This window comes from Cryptotermes secundus, unplaced genomic scaffold, assembly GCF_002891405.2.
Source record: "Cryptotermes secundus unplaced genomic scaffold, Csec_1.0 scaffold102, whole genome shotgun sequence".
Lineage (NCBI taxonomy): Eukaryota > Metazoa > Arthropoda > Insecta > Blattodea > Kalotermitidae > Cryptotermes > Cryptotermes secundus.
The window spans coordinates 476093-493944 of record NW_019741300.1 but is presented as its reverse complement, the minus strand read 5'-3'; the positions used below and the strand labels follow the sequence as shown (position 1 = coordinate 493944).

At 36.6% G+C, this 17852-nt stretch overlaps 1 protein-coding gene across 1 annotated transcript in view; it reads right to left on the bottom strand.

The window, feature by feature from the left end:
- LOC111872672 (muscle M-line assembly protein unc-89) overlaps positions 1-17852 on the bottom strand; it is a gene marked incomplete at its 3' end in the record, with an annotated part of 150842 nt that overhangs the window by 99838 nt on the left and 33152 nt on the right. Inside the window, exons 4-6 of the mRNA XM_023866777.2 lie at positions 12958-13120; positions 11396-11537; positions 751-886 (exon numbers count right to left, since the gene is read on the bottom strand). Coding sequence (XP_023722545.1) covers positions 751-886; positions 11396-11537; positions 12958-13120 — 441 coding nt within the window. The remainder of the gene's footprint in view (positions 1-750; positions 887-11395; positions 11538-12957; positions 13121-17852) is intronic.

Sequence of the window (17852 nt, the reverse complement as noted above, 5' to 3'; positions counted from 1 at the left end):
TTTGTATTCGACTTTTAATAAGATTGTGTATAATGCCATTCATTCTTCTGCACTGTGCTGTGTCTGTAATTGGCCTTGCGGCTGTTGACTCGGCACATTAATAACCAAGAATTGAATTGAATTGGATTATTAATGTGCCGAGTCAACAGCCGCAAGGCCAATTACAGACGCAGCACAGTGCAGATGAATGAATTTCATTATAAACAAACTTATTAAAAATCAAATACAAATTACAGGTAAGTACTTGGAAGAAATAATAATGAATAAAAGTAAAAGTAAACAAACAAATAACTGATAATTATAACAGTAATAATAATTTCATTATCATTAAACTAAGTGTTATTACGAATTGAGGAATGAAATATAAATATTTAATTAAGAAATGAATAGTATAGATTTTCAGAGGATAATAATAATATACGTAATTCATTTTGTTTTACTGGACATGCAAATAATAAAAATACTAACAGTTATACTATATTTAAAATTTGTTTGGGTAGAACATTCCTGGCTCCGAATACGTCAACATCCCTGCAGACAGCATTAGCAGCTGCTGCGCATCTAGCAGAGGGACAAGTTTTAAATAAGGAGCAAACATTGAACAATGCAAAATCTGTGATATACCGAAATTTCGAAATTGATGTTAAGAAAAATGAGATACTTGATCTTAATTATAATTTCATAATAACAAAGTTTATTTCACTAATTAAGCACTAATAATAACCATACCTGATATTAAGAAACACTAACCATGTAACTGTTGGCTTGGGATCACCAACAAGTCGACACTCGAATGAGACTTTCCCGCCATCATCAGTCTGCCGAATCACAGGCCTTTCGGTGAATGTGGGTTTGATGCCATCCGCTGGCACCGGAGCCTCATCGCCTATATTGAGAAAGGAACCTAAACCGGCTATTTTATATGTCGCTTTTAAAGGGAAAGCTCAGAGAGAAGGAGCGAAGCGTGCCAATTAATGCCTGTGATCTAGCGAAACAGGTGAGAGCAGTTCTGCTGGGCGACGTGGCAGTGCTGTTCACAGTTTCAAGATGCCATCTGCTTACCAGAGTAAAGAGAATGGACTGATCACAAATCCACTTAACAGTAACAAGGTCCGTGAATTATCATTCCAACCAACATAACACTGAATGAGAACATATTAAGCATGTATTTGCAGTTTAATCCTTGTACCAAGAGTTTGAATTTTCTGTGTAAACGCTTAACAAATATCGAGGCCTTTTACAGACACACAACTATATTTACTGTAATCGTTTTCAGCATTTCATTAACGAAAAGATTTTGAAAGAGTGAACATGGTACTGTAATAAAATATTAGAATAACTTAGCGTGTCATTGGCAAAATATAAAATTCAAGGAAAACACATGCATAAATTTCATATTTACGGCTAAGTGGCATAACGTTATTGAGTCATGTAAGAGATTTACTATAACAGTGGTCCTAGAAGTGTCAATACTAGGCAGAACATCTTTACCGCTGATGCATTTGACTACTAGATTTTCCAGTTGAAGAAACAGTCAACATATTGCAGTTCTTCTCGAGCTACCACGAGTACAGATGATAAGTAATATTTTCTTTTCCTTGGCACTACAGCCCCAGTGGGCCATGAACTTCTCGGTTCACTTCGGTTTTTCTAGATTTTACACATTCCGTAGGACTCCTTGGGCGGGTGATCAGCTCGTCGCAAGGCCTCTACCTGTACACAAACACAGAAAAACGCACACACACAAACTAAACATCCATGCCCTGAGTGGGATTCGAAACCACGATCCCGGTTTCCAAGCGAGCGAAGACAGTACATGCCTTAGACCGCTCGACTACCATGACTGGATAAGTAACATTTATGGGAGATAAAAAGCAGCGCGTTTCTCTACCTTGTCATTAGGACAAGAAATTACATTCGTGAATCCAGAGCAATCCACAAATTTTGGATCATAAATGTAGCCAGGAACGAGAACTACTGAAATACTCAAAATCTAAAGTGCTCTACCGAAGTAAAAATATTGCTATGGGACGCACCACTGTGTAGTTGTGTATATACGTATTTGATGCCTGTCTACCAAACTACTCGTACATGGTATCACATGTAAGAAGACAGTAAGCATCAGAGTCACAGCCATCACAACCTGAATGTCACACAGTATCCCTGTTGCTCTTACGGCATTCTAGTTTCCGTAGCAGCCTGCCCAGAGGTACAACAGCCCATCCTCCTAGACAAGTTTGTGTCATTTTCATAAATTATTCAATACAAATGATTAATGAAAGTAAGTGCAACTTTCGTCTGTCCGATAACTACATCTATTTATGATGTAACAAGAGCATTCTAAATTTTCAACATTTTAAGTGAACACAATTGGAAGTTATTTCACCAGCGGAAGACTTGTGGGGAAACACTCTCATCACAGTTCTACAAATTATTCCGATAAGAGTAGCTGTAAGTAAGACACAGCTGCCTATTCAATTTATTACGACAGACTAAGCGTAGTTTATTTTAAACCTGTTATGCAAATAATTTACATACCTATAAGGATTATTCATGCCCCAAAAGAACTGAATTAATCTTAACCTACGTATGTTGATGCAAAGTATGTCACAAGAAAGGAATATTGCATAATACTGTGTTTTGAAACTACCAACTGCAAACAAAATATATTACTGCACTGGAAATAATATATGACTGAGAAATTATTAATAATAAATTGCGTGGTTGTTTGAATTGGTATTACAAATGCTACGTGATGCTGTCAGCTATCATAACTTGTCAAGCATAAAGTATGGTGTTATATGAAAGGCCTCCTCCGGATGTAAGGAATATTCTAGATTAAAAATACATAAACTTCACACGAAGATATGTACAAATACGATGCTCCTTATTAGTTTATTTTGTTAAAAAATTGATATCCATATTTTAAAAGAATGAATTTCCTCTGCAATATTGCATACCCAAATTTGCGACTGACGTATTTAAATGTGTCCATGCGAAAATAGGGCAAGAGCAGTATCGCCACCTACACAATTGTCATCCAGTGTTTAAATATTATACTAATGTAACCACACTATCTGCCGGTCACGGTAGCCGAGCGGTCTAAGGCATGTACTGTCTTCACTCGCTTGGAAACCGGGATCGTGGGTTCGAATTCCACTCAGGGCACGGATGTTAAGTTTGTGTGTGCGCGTTTTTCTGTGTTTGTGTACAGGTAGAGGCCTTGCGACGAACTGATCACCCGCCCAAGGAGTCCTACCGAATGTGTAAGATCAGGAAAAACCGAAGTGAACGGAGAAGTTCATGGAGGTAGGCCTAGGCCCACTGAGGCTGTAGTGCCAAGAAAAAAAAAACACCATCTAACTGGAATTTAATTTTTCACCAAAAGTTCTAGTCCTGCAATCATCTCAGCCTTCATTCGTCTAACAAAAGTAAATTCAATATTTTAGTTGACAATGTCCTAAAATGGGGGGCACACGGCAGCGTAGTTGGTCAAGGCACTATGCTACAAGTCGGAACGTCGCGGAATCGAATCCCGATGAGGTAATTTGATTTTTCAATTGATCTAATTCCTCCAGCCGCACTGTGTCCCTGGGGTTGACTCAACTTCTAACAGAAATAGGTACCAGGAATTTTCCTGAGGGTAAAGGGAGAATGGCGTGTAAGGCTAACAGAATTGCCGGCATCTATGAGCCGACTCTCTAGAAGATGTGAGAGCCTCGACCTTTCACACCCTTATGGGCCTTCACGGTCTGTTACAGAGAGGGCTTTAACTTTCATTAATGTCCTAAAATAAACTAAAAGTCTCTCTATAACCTGGCACAAGATATTTCATTTTCATCCACACTCAGAAACAAGAGTCTTTGCTTTAATCTTATATTTGGACTTCCCACGAAAATGCGAACTTTGCTGCCACAATTAAATAATAAATCTATAAAAAATAAGTTTGAACAATGAAAAGAGGACTCGCATTGTACGCTAGGAAATTTTTAAATTCTTTAGAGATACTGTCAGGAATACCACACAGATAGTTCTAAATACTGTAGAACATTCTACTTAAATATATGGATTAATATAAAACAAGATTTCACTTTGAATAGAATTCCCATTAAATTTTTAAAATAAATCGGTTCTGCTATATTTTGGCTTATTATAATTTCTTATCCTCAGAAGCTTCTTGCACCACACGATAAAGCGGGTGTCTGAGCTCAAATATGATTATAAATTGTACACATATTTGAGTAAGGGAATTTTGCACTTTTGGTACAAGGAAGAATTAAGTTGATCGAACTGTTTTGTTTATGTTACTGATCTCCTGATATACCTAATTGTATATGTGAAATATATTCGGAAAATATGCATGTATAAAAATGTAGCAACTCCATTTATCTCAACCTTAACTTCGAAATTCTTCTATTAATTGTGCTGAAAGACTGCGACAATTTCAAAATTGTACATTGTTACTGTTTTGTGGGTATTATATTGCTTTTATTCTTCTATATTTACTCCACATGAATGTTGTTTATTTTTTATGGTAAGATTTGAAATATTCACTAGGCCTAGTGTAGTTGGACCTGGTAGTGTAGCAGTATCATAATATATTTGCTTCTGATGTTGCTCTTTGTGAACAAAACCCCGCATTGAAAAATGTCGTCTTCATAGTCACTGCCGTGAAAACCTCAAATCTTACATAAAAACTACACTATTTTATTGAACTTCTGAACTCGTACTGGGCAAAGTGAACATAAGTTAAAAATCCTTTCAAATATGCATGACATTATAGTAGCAATTGAATACGACGTTAATAAAGTTGTCCCTAAAGTTTAAATGAGAATCAGATCATTTCTATATAAAAATGAATTACAGAAATGTCTCTGAGATATTTAAATTGTACAAAAAAGTAAATTGTATTTTTTACCCCAAATTTCATGCCACATACCACATGTCTGACACACACAGTGTATCACGAGTATTGGATCTGGAATTTTGGGATTCAAATTCTTCAGGATTGATTTCATCGTAATATTTTACCCTATATTATATGCCAGACAGTTCTTTATGTTATATAAGTACAGTAAAATGTTAGTAGCGTCTTGAATTTACAATTGCATCTCTCTCACGGATACTGCAAAAAGTTAACACGTGGTGGAGTCATTAAGTTCGTGGACTGTGGTTTTATCGCATCATATTACAAGGTATTTTACATCTACCTACGCAGATCCACATCGGCCCTCAAAATAGTTGCCGTTGGCCGCTATGCAAGTTTGCCAACGTTTATGTAGCTGTCGAAAATTTGCTGAAACATACTGGCAGGAAATTCCCGTACGACACTTGCGGCCATTCCACGAACTTATTGACTGTGGTAATATTATTGCTGTAATAAATTTTAACTGTCACTTCGAATGTGATTTAAGAACTGGGATTTCAGTAACACATTCTTTGTTCCTGTTATTGTATCACATCCATAGGCAGTTTATTCCTCTTAGGAAAAATAAGATAAGTCCTGTCTTATTAATCATACGTTGCGCTAAACTCTTGTCTCTTTCCTTATAATTTCCAGTTTTTCAGCACTGCATAGGAAACATAGTCAAATCCAGATTCAGTACTCTTTTAATACTATTGTAACGATACTGTGCCCCTAAAGTATACTTTCAGTGTCAAGAATGTTAACAAAAGGCACGAACCGGAATATTCTATCAAAGTACATTCACATTTCATTTTCCGTCAAAATGTTGGCAATGTGCCCTGTTTACTATATTATAATTAAGCATCCTGTTACACTATACACAATATATGACAAATCCGTCCTAAGTGCTACAATTTATTGTAGTTCTTTCGTCTTGTCTTCTTCTACACTACATGTTTCGGCCGCAAACGGCCATCATCAGGTGTATACTCTCATGTAGCTGCTACACTGCACGTAGTTTAAAATTTAAAAACACTAGTCTTCCTAATTGTTCATGATGGCCGTTTGGGCCGAAACATGTAGCGTAGAAGAAGGCAAGACAAAAGAACTACAATAAATTGTTGCACGTAAGACGGAGTTTATGTCATATAATGTGCCATTTTCTACGTCCACGTTAGCAGACCAAATATTTTTCATACAAAGTTGTATATAAGGATGTATGTCTCTGGATATTTGAACAAAATGACGAAGAACTGACAAAGAGAGCTAAAAGAAAGGCGGAATTTACAATTGTAACACTGCAACATGATATTTGAAAGTCGTTTGAAATTATCTGTACCATATATGTATTAATAAAAAGTACTATTAATTCTAGTCGAAATCTCTCTCTGCAAATATATTCACTGTTCAAGTTACATCACTGATGATCAAGGTATAGTCATCTTACATACTGAGATGGAAAGAATTTTCAATGGCAAGGAGTTTGGTAACTCATAGGGAAGGTCGATGTACTGTAACTTGAGGGACACTTCATTGGTATGTGCGTGATTTTCGCTTTGGGGTTCAATCTCTTTTTCCTTAGGTGGCGCAAGTGTAGGTAGGTGCTGTACAGTATAGAAATTACGATTCATTTCTCCATTCATGTGTCTGGAATTTTTTGTTGGTTTGGTTTGATGTGTATATTTTCAACTTACTTTTCTGCCTTAGATTTAGGAATTCATATGAATTCTCGCTATTATAATTGCATATATTCCTATTATCTCCCTCTGACAAAAGTTGATCTCGGGTGCATATATGGATATGAACTGGCTAAGTTGTCCGCTGATTGAGGTTAGCGTTTGTAAATGGACCCCATAATTTCAACCGAGATAGAAGTAGGTCCATTTTCCCAAATGTTGCTTTATTTAGACTATTAGACGATAAAGCAATCCCCAGTAATCCCGAATCATTGTCGGAACTCATTAGAACTGATTCTTTCTTTCGTTCTCATATTTAACGATCGTCATAACCGATGATCTGTTTATGTACCTCCATGAAATTCCTGATACATTATAATCTTGATTAAATGTAATATGTAATTCCGCAGTTGATAAAATGTTTTCTTTTGCAGATATAATGAAAACATACTAATTTTGGTAACATTGCAGTTTTAACAATGTACTACAAGGCCTCAGTAGAAGGAAGCAGATCTCTTCTACTGAATTGGGACAATTATTTGCAAGGTACTCGATTTGTATTTTCTTCAACATTTTGTTCAAAAAATACATAATGCCTTAATTTATGTTTGCAACATTTTGGTATCAAAGTATTGAAGGCATTTCTAAGATACTATATACTTCAATAAACTGAACATTTAAGGCACAATCATTTAGTATAATACACCGATGTCGATAACTCTTATTATATTATTTCCCAATACTAATTCATTATGAATATATGGCTTAAAATTATCAGAGTTCTCCATTACGAGATATCAGCTTGGAAATGAAGGAATATTCTAGTTCAGCCTTTTTCAATTAATATAATTACTGTAACTCTAGGAAGTGGTCAAAATTTGTAGCATTAAGTGCAGTGTATTCCGTATAATGAACCGTAACTGACGATGTTAAGTGAACCATTTTATACTGATGAGAAATGTCTTATTTTCTCTCCTTAATGTGACTCTGAAAGAAATGTTGAAGCATTACTATAAGATGAAGGAAGTTAGCAACCAGAGCAGAAGACAATTCCATTGCTCAATCTTTATCTGTAAATGAAAAATGTGCGTTAATCTGCTCACTGATAATGAAGCACCTATAAACGTAAGTACATAACAGGAAGCTTTAGGCAGTACCACAACAGCTAACAGAAGTTGCTGAAGCTAATAGAAAAATCAGAGTTAAATGCGAAAAATATTTCGCTGAAAATTGAAAGCATAAAGATATTAGTATACACATTTGAAGTATATTACGATGCACTGCTTATCAGTCTCAACCTGCATTACAAGCAAGACGACAGATACATGTATACAGTACGCAAGAAACTGCTATTTCAATAAGAATACAAGTGAAAGAGCAAAATATCATAGAAGGAAGAAGTCTGATTACTGTTATAATACACATTTTACACAAACTCAAAATTTATAACAATTCAGTGAAGTTATATAACATGTTTCCAAGTACCCTGCAAAGTTACAAAATTCAGACTTGTTTAACAATCAAACAAGTCTGTAAAAACACATTTTTAAAATTTGTACATGACATTATCAGTAACACTGATATTAAGAATACTTTTGAAGAAGTAATATTGACAAATCGCTACTCTTGTAGGTCATTAAATATATTTCACACGAAAAAAAGAATTTAACTTAATTTTCAAAAATGTTCTTGTTAACACACGGAATTCGTTTGTCCTCAGTTTGTATACATCATAGTAAAAGTGACAAACTGGGTTCTAGTACTTTTCCTTTGCAGAGCAAAATTACGACATATCTGTTACATAATTCATGCACAAAATAAATACTTATTACCATGGATGTAACATTCAGTTAAAATTAACGAAATATCTATAATGCAGAGTACGTGAATATTTAGCTCTTATTTGAAGGTTATATTCTATTTCCCGATTATTTTACTATTACGGGTGACAGATACTTATTTGGTGCAAACATATTATATTTCTTTTAATTTCATATTAGCAGATGTGGAGAGGAACTTGTGCGAAACAGTAAAATTCTATTCCTTTTGCAATCTATGTCTGCATCATAAAACTCAGAACGAATCCTGAAGACGGTAAGATAGATATCAGGAAATATAATACGCTTTCAAAGAAACCTTTATAAACTTACGCCTGTGCTATTTTTTTACTTTTAAAGTGGGTTAAGAGCATAAATTACATATATCATCATACGTATGTTCTACAAATATTACATGATCCATGAAAGTGTATGTTACCCTTTCCATGTTTATGCACAAGTCTCTAGCTTATGTGAATTATGAGTGAGTTCAACTGTCCAAAAATTAATCAAGTGTAAGTTTAACTCTCTGTATTTAAAGCATAATTAAGAAAATGTGTTCTCATTTAACATTTCCAGGGCTGTTGAATGTAAATTTGCAATGCAGAATTACCAGTACTAGATGCTTATGCTCTATATTTATCCACTACAAGCTTCTTACCTCAGCTCTTATTAGAAAGCGACTAATTTAGAAGCAGTCTACAAGATTATATTACCATGTTTCACAACAAACCGGATCTACGTCTGCATTGATAGAAGCTCTAAACATATCTCGAGCATCGGGTAAATGAACACATACACCAGGAATATATTAGTATTGATAACATTTTATACGTCCACAACCACAGGCATATTTGTTTTCATAATTTCTTCTGAAATATGAAAATAAAATTTCAAGAAATCAATTACGTCGAAGAAAATTTAGTAAATTAATGATATTCCGTATAATGTGCAAATAAATCAGACAGTCTTAAACGAGTGTAAATATTTTGCACAGTACATTCAAGATTTCAGTAGTGTTATAATAGAAACGTTAATTTTGCACGTCCTACACAAACTCGTGCTTAGTCGGAGTTAATAATATACTTCCACCAAATAATATGAAGGGTGATTAAAAAGAAAATAAAAGTATAAAGAAAAATGCTCTCGTGCCTTAGTTTCTAAGATTCTGTATTTTGAAGACACGCCATATTGTTTACAAAAATATCTTTCCTGTTTCTTTTCTTTACGTAAAGATCTGTAATTGAGTCTGCTTGAGGCAGTTTTTTCGAAGTCAATATTTATTGGAAAATACAGAGGATACACATTTTTAAATAGGAGAAAATAAACTGGTAACGACCAGAAAAATGATATCCACGTCTTCTAGACTTCCTTCTCTTGAAATATATTGTTTTGTGCTTTCACAAAGAGATTTTCTGTCGTGAGCAAAGTTTTTATTTCTACCTGATGCTTCGTTCCTCAGGACACAATTACATACTTAGGCACCCCATAATATGTAAAGTTGTACTAAGTGTTAAGGTAGTTAAAAAGGGCCCATGTGCTGGACTTGAAACACATATGAGTTAAATACGACACGCACAAGGAATCTTGGTACGGAGTGTTCTTGGCAAGAAATCATTCAGACAAGCAGCTAAGATACAATATCCACATATTCCATAAGAGAATATATGTTACTGGCCAGCACTGGATGGCATTTCAGTGTTTCTAGTGGCTGTGTTAGTGGTGTTAGTCCCGGTATCTAAAACTAGGGATTCATATTAATCCTGTTAAATACAAAAGAACATGCTCGAAATTCTTAAGAAAAAACTCCAAACATTCTAGACGTGTTAAATTATTAATATGGTGTCCGAAACACACTAATTTTCAGTGTCCTTCTAGAGCTAAAACATAGTGTTGCAGTTAGTATCCAGTGTGTGAAATGTTGTTGTTTCTAATAATTCACAAACATTTCACGTCCAAGCATGTAGGCCTCTTCTTATTGCAGCACAGTGTACGTGCGAGAATTTTGTGTTCTTTTTCCAGTCACAGTGGTTAATTTGGCTTTGGCTTCACCAGAAAATCTTTCCAGAATTTCTCTTAACCCAAAGACGATACTTTATTTTATCTCCTCACAGTTCTTAAACAAATTTAATTCAGAGATTTCAATTTAGATGCAGCAAAATTATCACAAAACATCTCTGTGGATATACCAAATCTGCATTCCAGGAAATGAAACTGTTCCGTTTTTCCCATAATAGGGTTTCACAGTTATGAAAATAGCTCACATCACCGGATCAGGCATACAGCCATCAAAATTGTACAGAGGGTTCATTTATAATAAATCCTGGGAAAATTGCTTGTCAAAAGAAATGCAACCTCTTTGGAAATACTGGAATCAGAAGAACATTTGTCACGCACCATTCTTCTCATTCTGGCACCACAAATTAATCACTGTGTGGAGATATTCTCGGATTAATAATCAGTCATGCGAGTGGAAATAAAACAAATACATTAGAAGCAGTACTGTGAAGCAGATAATGAATCCAGCCCAGGATGAAGTTCACTGTTGTTCCATTCTGCCAACAATTTTATTAGTTTAGAGCAGAGCAGAGCACTTTCGGTGGCTGTAATCATACATTTACTTAAGTCAACTAGAACTGACGTTTATATGAAACTTTCCATATAAACCTATATTATTTGAATTTACGTAGTGAGTAAAATTAGTATTAATTCCGTTATTTATAGAATCAATAATGTGTTATTATTTTCAAATTTTATATGTTTCAGAAAACTATTAATTGTGATAAATGTTCATACTTTTATAAAAGTAAAGTATATTTTTAAGCAAATCTTCATAAATTGAAATCAGAAAAGTAATTATTTCTGTGACATTAAATTTTCTTCATCTTTATTTAAGTAATTTAGCAAAATTACCATCCTTTTGTTGATTTAATTATAGTTCGTGGTTTAAAGTTCGATGGCTTCACAATCAGAATATCTCTCAATTAAATACTTACTGTCAAAATTGAGGCTTATAGTTGCATTACTCTCTCCTAACTCATTTTTCGCTGTCACTTTGTATTTTCCAGCATCCTCAACAGTAACACTCTTTATTTCCAGAGTTGCAAAGTAGGAATGGCCATCTTTGTCAATTATTAACTGAAAAAGAAATCAAAAGTCAATCTATTTCATACAATAAAAAACTCGAAATTAACTTCTAGCAGAGCAAGATAAATACACATGATTTCTTGAGTGAAGAATTCTTACAGATTAAAAGCGTTTTCTGTAAAATAATATATTTAATTGGGCAGTGATTGATATCAAGATTACGGTCTTTAGAATTTAACTCCATGAACATCAGACAAAACTCGACATTTAGGAGGAACTTATAGCTACCAATTACAGAGTCGAAGACTAACCAGCCAATGCCGGCCCAGCTTGCTGCCTAATTCTGCTGGTTTCTTGCTTGGCTTACTCTTCTACCATGAGGAAGGAGGCAATATGTTCCTGCGAAACGTCGGGCTCTCCATAATACCCAGATCTTCTCTGGGTTCCACTCAGCTTCCTATCCATTATGTACAGACAACTTCTTTCCCTGGGGTAAACCGGTTAGAGCATGAAGCTGACCACTCATGTCCATCTACTACCGAGGTCAATAATGGTGGAGCTATATACCTTCACTGCTTCATAGTCTAGAAAACTTTATGCATAATTAATTATGCACAGGAATAATTTTATCTTTTTACTTTCTCATTTAAAAGTATGGATTGCAGTATGTCGTGAGAATGGAATAAAACGGACATTCTTCCGTAACCCTGTGTAAAGGGGGCTTGAATCCCGGCTATCATAATTGAGTTTTCCTTTGTTTTTCTCTGATTTTGAGATCATATTCTGGTACAAATGTAACGCTTCCTAGTATGGCACAAACCTTTCCTTTTCTGTCTGTCTCAGTTCTTAGGTTAATTGGTAACCATGCTACAGGTTTTCTCCCACTTTATATAAGGCTTACCTACTGACTATAAAAGAAGGTAGTTAAATATATGAAAACAAAAACACACAGTCCATTTGAGCCTTTGCATCTTTGGTATAAATTCGGAACATTTCTTGGAACCCGGCGTCACAGGCTTCTGCTTCCTCTTTTATGACAAATTGGAGAAACCAAAACCTGGGGCGCCACAGTCAGCCTAATTCAACTGACCCTGACACGACCTCCAATGGCGTATAAAGTTATTTTTGTATGGTCTAAGGAAACATATTGCCGCAGCTTTTTCTCGTCAACATTCCATCTTTCTAACATTCTTACACATTTTTGTGACTGAACAAATAAACTTCGATTCTTGGTGGGTACATGAATTTTTCTCTTCATCATGACGCCCAAACTGCACATGAATGGGAGTGCCGGCAACTCTCTACCCAAGTGCCGAGGTTAAGAACGCGTAGAGCTTTACTTCATTTACTTTATTGGCCCTTTACGCCAAAATAGCATCATGCTTAGACACAAGGATATTATCGAGTTCACACACTAAAATAAGTCATTATTTGAATCCAGTCATTGAAATATTCAATGCATTTATCTCACCTTGTGTCTACCGGTGTTCTGCACCGCTACGCCATTGTGAGACCATGAAACAGTAGGTCGTGGGTCGGCTTGTATCCGGCATTCGAACAGAAGGCGTTTGCCATCCTCTTCTTGACGAATTGACGGTTTCTTTGAAAATGTTGGAGCAATGCCATCGATTTGTCTGTGAAAAAAATAATAATTCGTGTTTCATATAAAGCTATACTCCATGAAGACCTGAAAGTGCCGCTAGTAAAGGAAGTCATAAAAGGAAAACCGCAGGATACCTCAACAAAACAGAAGAACATGCGAACGTACTAATGCAACCGTTACTGGAACCACAGAATGGACGAAGACTAAAAAGGAATTGGCCAGCCGACCTGAGAGTGGGGTAACGAGGACTATCTCTGGATAAGCTCTCCACGTCACGAAGAATACTACAGCAAATTAGCTTATAGAATCAAACGTAATTCTGATTGCTAATTTTATGTAAATAAAAAAATATAAAGCTATATCGCTAGTTAGTGTAAGTACCACACATTTTTTTTTTCCTGTGGCGCTACAGCCCCAATTTGGGCCTAGGCCTACCTCCATGAAGCTCTCCGTTTCACTTCGGTTTACTACACATTCGGTTGGACTCCTTGGGCGAGTGATCAGCTCGTCGCAAGGCCTCTACCTGTAGACAAACACAGAAAAACGCACAAACATCCATGCCCTGAGTGGGATTGGAACCCAGGATCCCTGCTTCCGAGCGAGCGAAGACAGTGCATGCCTTAGACCGCTCGGCTACCGAAGTACCACACATAAGTTAGTTATATAATGACGTACTGGTTTCCCCTAACATAATATGATGTTAGATTTAATTATGCTCTAATTGATTGCATAGCTGAAAAAAGAAACATGTAAAGGCCTGCTTCGAATATGTATAAAATTTAAGATATTAATAATAAACTGACTTAACCCTTCAAAGCGCAGTGATCTGTTTTATCACAACAGTATTCATTTTTCTCGCAGACTGTACTTACAATTTTCAAACGATTCTCGAACAGGGTTACCTACCTAGACAACATTAATCAGTTGGCTTTCGTAATGGAAAAGAGGCGCATTTTCTGTAAATTTGGGGCAGAATTTTTAAATATTATTTATATTAAGTTCATCCTTAAGAGGTTTAACACTCACGAGGAGAGGTAAAGCTATCCCTGTAACAGGCAGTGGAGGCCCATAGGGCTGTCAGATGTTGAGGCTCCCATATTTTCTAGACAGTCGACTCACAGATAGCGGTAAGCTTGTCAGCCTTAAGCACCGACCGCCCTTTACCCCCAGGGATATTCCTGGTACTCATTGTTTGTTAGAGGGTGAGTCGACCCCAGCGCCATAGTGCGGCTGGAAGGATTAGGTAAATTGAAAAAAATCCACCTCATCGGGATTCGATCCTGCGACCTTCCAGCTTGTAGCATACTGCCTCAACCAACTACGCTAGCCCGTGGCCCTCACGAGGAGAGGAGTAGTTGATATATTCTTACCGAAGGACCTCTCTGTAGCGGAAACTCCATAAAACTGAAACACACCTTTGTCGGTATTTATTTATATGAAGTGTGTTTAACGGCGTTTGCTACAGTTCAGAATGATTACCGAATAATCAACTGGAAAAGACATGGAACGAATATTCGTGACAAAATTTGGTATACTATCTCGTAGATGAGCTGAGGAAACTCGCGTGAATGTGTGGAGATCGATGGCTCCAGAATGAATTAGGAACCCTGGAGGTCACAAATAGGAAGCAAAAGTGCTATCCACTCAATAGCGGCGTTTTGTAATATATGAGTAACAAATCCCCATTAAAATCTTCTTTTAACACACTAAGGGTAACTTGTTTAATACCTAAGTGGAAAAAGGTAAACAGAACTTAAGAGAAAATATTTCCTTTAAATTATTATTTTCGGTTCATACAATTCGTTACGTCAACCTTACTTTACCTACGGTGGAAAATCGCCATAACTAAGAAAAAAATAAGCCTGGGCTGTGGACAACATATGTGCAGAGCAAGGTATTGACTACTGGAAAAGCGAAGAAATAAAAATGAAAATTTGTAGCCAGTAACATTTACATACACACTCGCCTGAGGCACGAACTTCTGCCTTGTAACTGGGACAAGAAGTAGGCCTAATTAAATTCAGCGGTTATGTAAGCCCACTGTTAAACAAATTTTTGTGCTTATAAGTAGTCGTGTCTGTATGAAATAGAAAATGTTAAATTTTCTTGGGTTGCCGTTATAAGCTTGTTTAACGTTAATATTGGATGGTCTCGAAATTATTTATGTGTTTCTCTCAGCATAATTACGACAAAATATGAAGACCAGTATAAACTGAATGTAGGGCACTTGAAATGCTTGCATTATCATATTTTTCCTTTTTGAAAGAACATTCGTCAGATAATCTATACTATTTTAAATTACAAATTAATTTGATTACAATATTTCCAGTTCGGTGGAGATCTTTGTTTTATCTCTCACTCCTTCCCTGCCACTCTCATTCAAGCTGAACACTCAGTTGGCGACGAAATTGTAGGCACGCCGTTGTGCTTTTGTTACAGGCACTTCGTTTTAACACAGACTCGTTTGGATTGCAGCAATGCATCTAAATTTNTGTGAGAAGTTAAAAGGCAAAGGTGTCCCTGTAACAGGTCGTGGAGGTCCCTAGGGTTGTGAGAGGTCGAGGCCCCCACATCTTGTAGACAATTGGCTCACAGATGGCGGTAAGGTTGTCAGCCTTTTGCGCCGGCCGTCTTCAAGGCCGCCCTTTACCCCCCAGGAAGATTCCTGGTACTAATTTCTGTTAGAGGCTGAGTCGACACCAGGGCAATAGTGTGGCTGGAAGGATTAGATCAATTTAAAAATTTTAAATTATGTACTAAATAAAATTTGTAAGCCAATAATTATAAATATGGTGAGTCAGCGTGAAATTATTACATTACATTCGACAAATTTAACGCAAACAATATCTGTCCTTTAGTAGTAGAATCTTCACAAAAATTGGAAGACACTATAATAGAGCAATAGTTGTGCTAGAAGCACGTACAATAGGAAAGAAGGCTAACTGAATTCTGCTGGGAACTCCTTGCTAGTAATTGGAATGTGTATCACGTGACAACTATCAACCTCCAAAGAAAGAAAAGAGAATATGTCAGCAGAATGACAACCACTCACCAGGAGACATGAGTAGAGCCATCACCCAAAGTATACTGGATAACAGATATATCTCAAGCAATGAACGAGCCCAGACGTGATTCTAATGCCAATATCCCCTGTTTGTAACCCATAGAGTGCACCGTTTCACCATCTCCCATTGAAGATTATTTAAACCACATGCCCGTATATTTATCTGGTTCTTGTAAATGGTAACAAGTAATATGGTGAAAGTTACGCTCATCCCTGCGCATAATTAATTAAGCAACGTAACTTGAAGGTGCTTGTGGAAATGGACATTTCTTAACCTCGGCACTAGGTGGAGGAGAGTGGTTGGCTTGACGCCCCTGCCGCCTCTCCTCCAGGAAGAGTCCCCAATAGCCATTGTTTAGGAGAGGGTGTGGACCCCAGAGCGTTCTGAACGTTATGGAGATGACAACAATCTATTCCCGCACATGGGATCGAATCCCGATTCCTCGGTCGTCCAGACCATGGCTTTTTCACTATACTGACTGAGCTATCACGGGTCCGAATGATGTAGGAGTATGAAGGGAAAGAAGACTTGAGGGCCCACTCTGTGTTCCCTCGTCCGGACAGGGCCTGGCCCACGTCGACGGGACTAAATATAGAGCCAATTGCTATAAATGCATATGTTTCTACTTCTGTCCCGTTTTACTTATTTGCTCACTTAAGCTCTTACAGATATTTTTATTATTTTGCAACAATACTCATGATTCCATAGTAACGGCACTTGTATCATGTGGCGGAGGGACGGAAGTGACTGCTTGGCACAACTCTCGAACATCATGAAACAAACAATAATTTGTTTATTGACAAGAATTTACAAACAGACGCAAGGCGCTAAAAAGATTAACCCACTGCGTGGATGGTGAGGAAAGCTCTCTTTTGTGACAGAAATACCTTCATGAGAGCCAAAGTCAGGAAAATTTTGGGCTCTCAAAACCACGGCCGCAATATCACGTAGTCAACGGAGTGGAAGCACTTCAGGAAAGAAAAAACTCTAAAGAAGGAATCCTATTCTATCTAAAAGCCTATCTGCAGATGTGGAACTACGTTCAAATTTCTACAATTGCCTCCATACAGCTTTCGGAATCCAGTTCCCCGTTTTCTCTCTAGTTCCGTTTAGAAGAGGAATTGTTCCGTGGTAAAATCGTGGCGAATTCGTGACATCAAGATCGTTTGAAGTAGTTAAAATCTGACTTTTTTCTGTTACTTGTTAACATAATTCGCCATTAATGTGAACCAATCATTCAAAACACGCGAACGGAAGCTAACCTGCAAATCACTATTTCAGAATCTAGTCTCTGCAATTGCTGTATGGAGAGTCCCAAAAAATAGTTAAAACTAGCTCATATTTACTCTGCAGTATTATATTTAAGCATCCTGTTGCACTCCATACGATAAATGATATAAACTCCGTCTCAAGTGCAAACAATATATTTTGTGTCTTTGATCTTGCTCCCTACACTACATGTTTCGGCCTCAGACGGCCATCATCAGGTGTATAACACTCACGTCGCTGTCACACTGCACCCAGTTCAAAATTTAACATCTAAAACACTCTCCCTGTCATTATCAACTTCTACTTCGTTGATAGCTGTCCACCCGTAGATTACTTCACACACGTTAATTTTGAGTTTATTGTAATAGCACCATAATAAAATCTTTAGTTCTAATTTTAAACCTTTAAATTCTTGTCCAAATTTTAAAA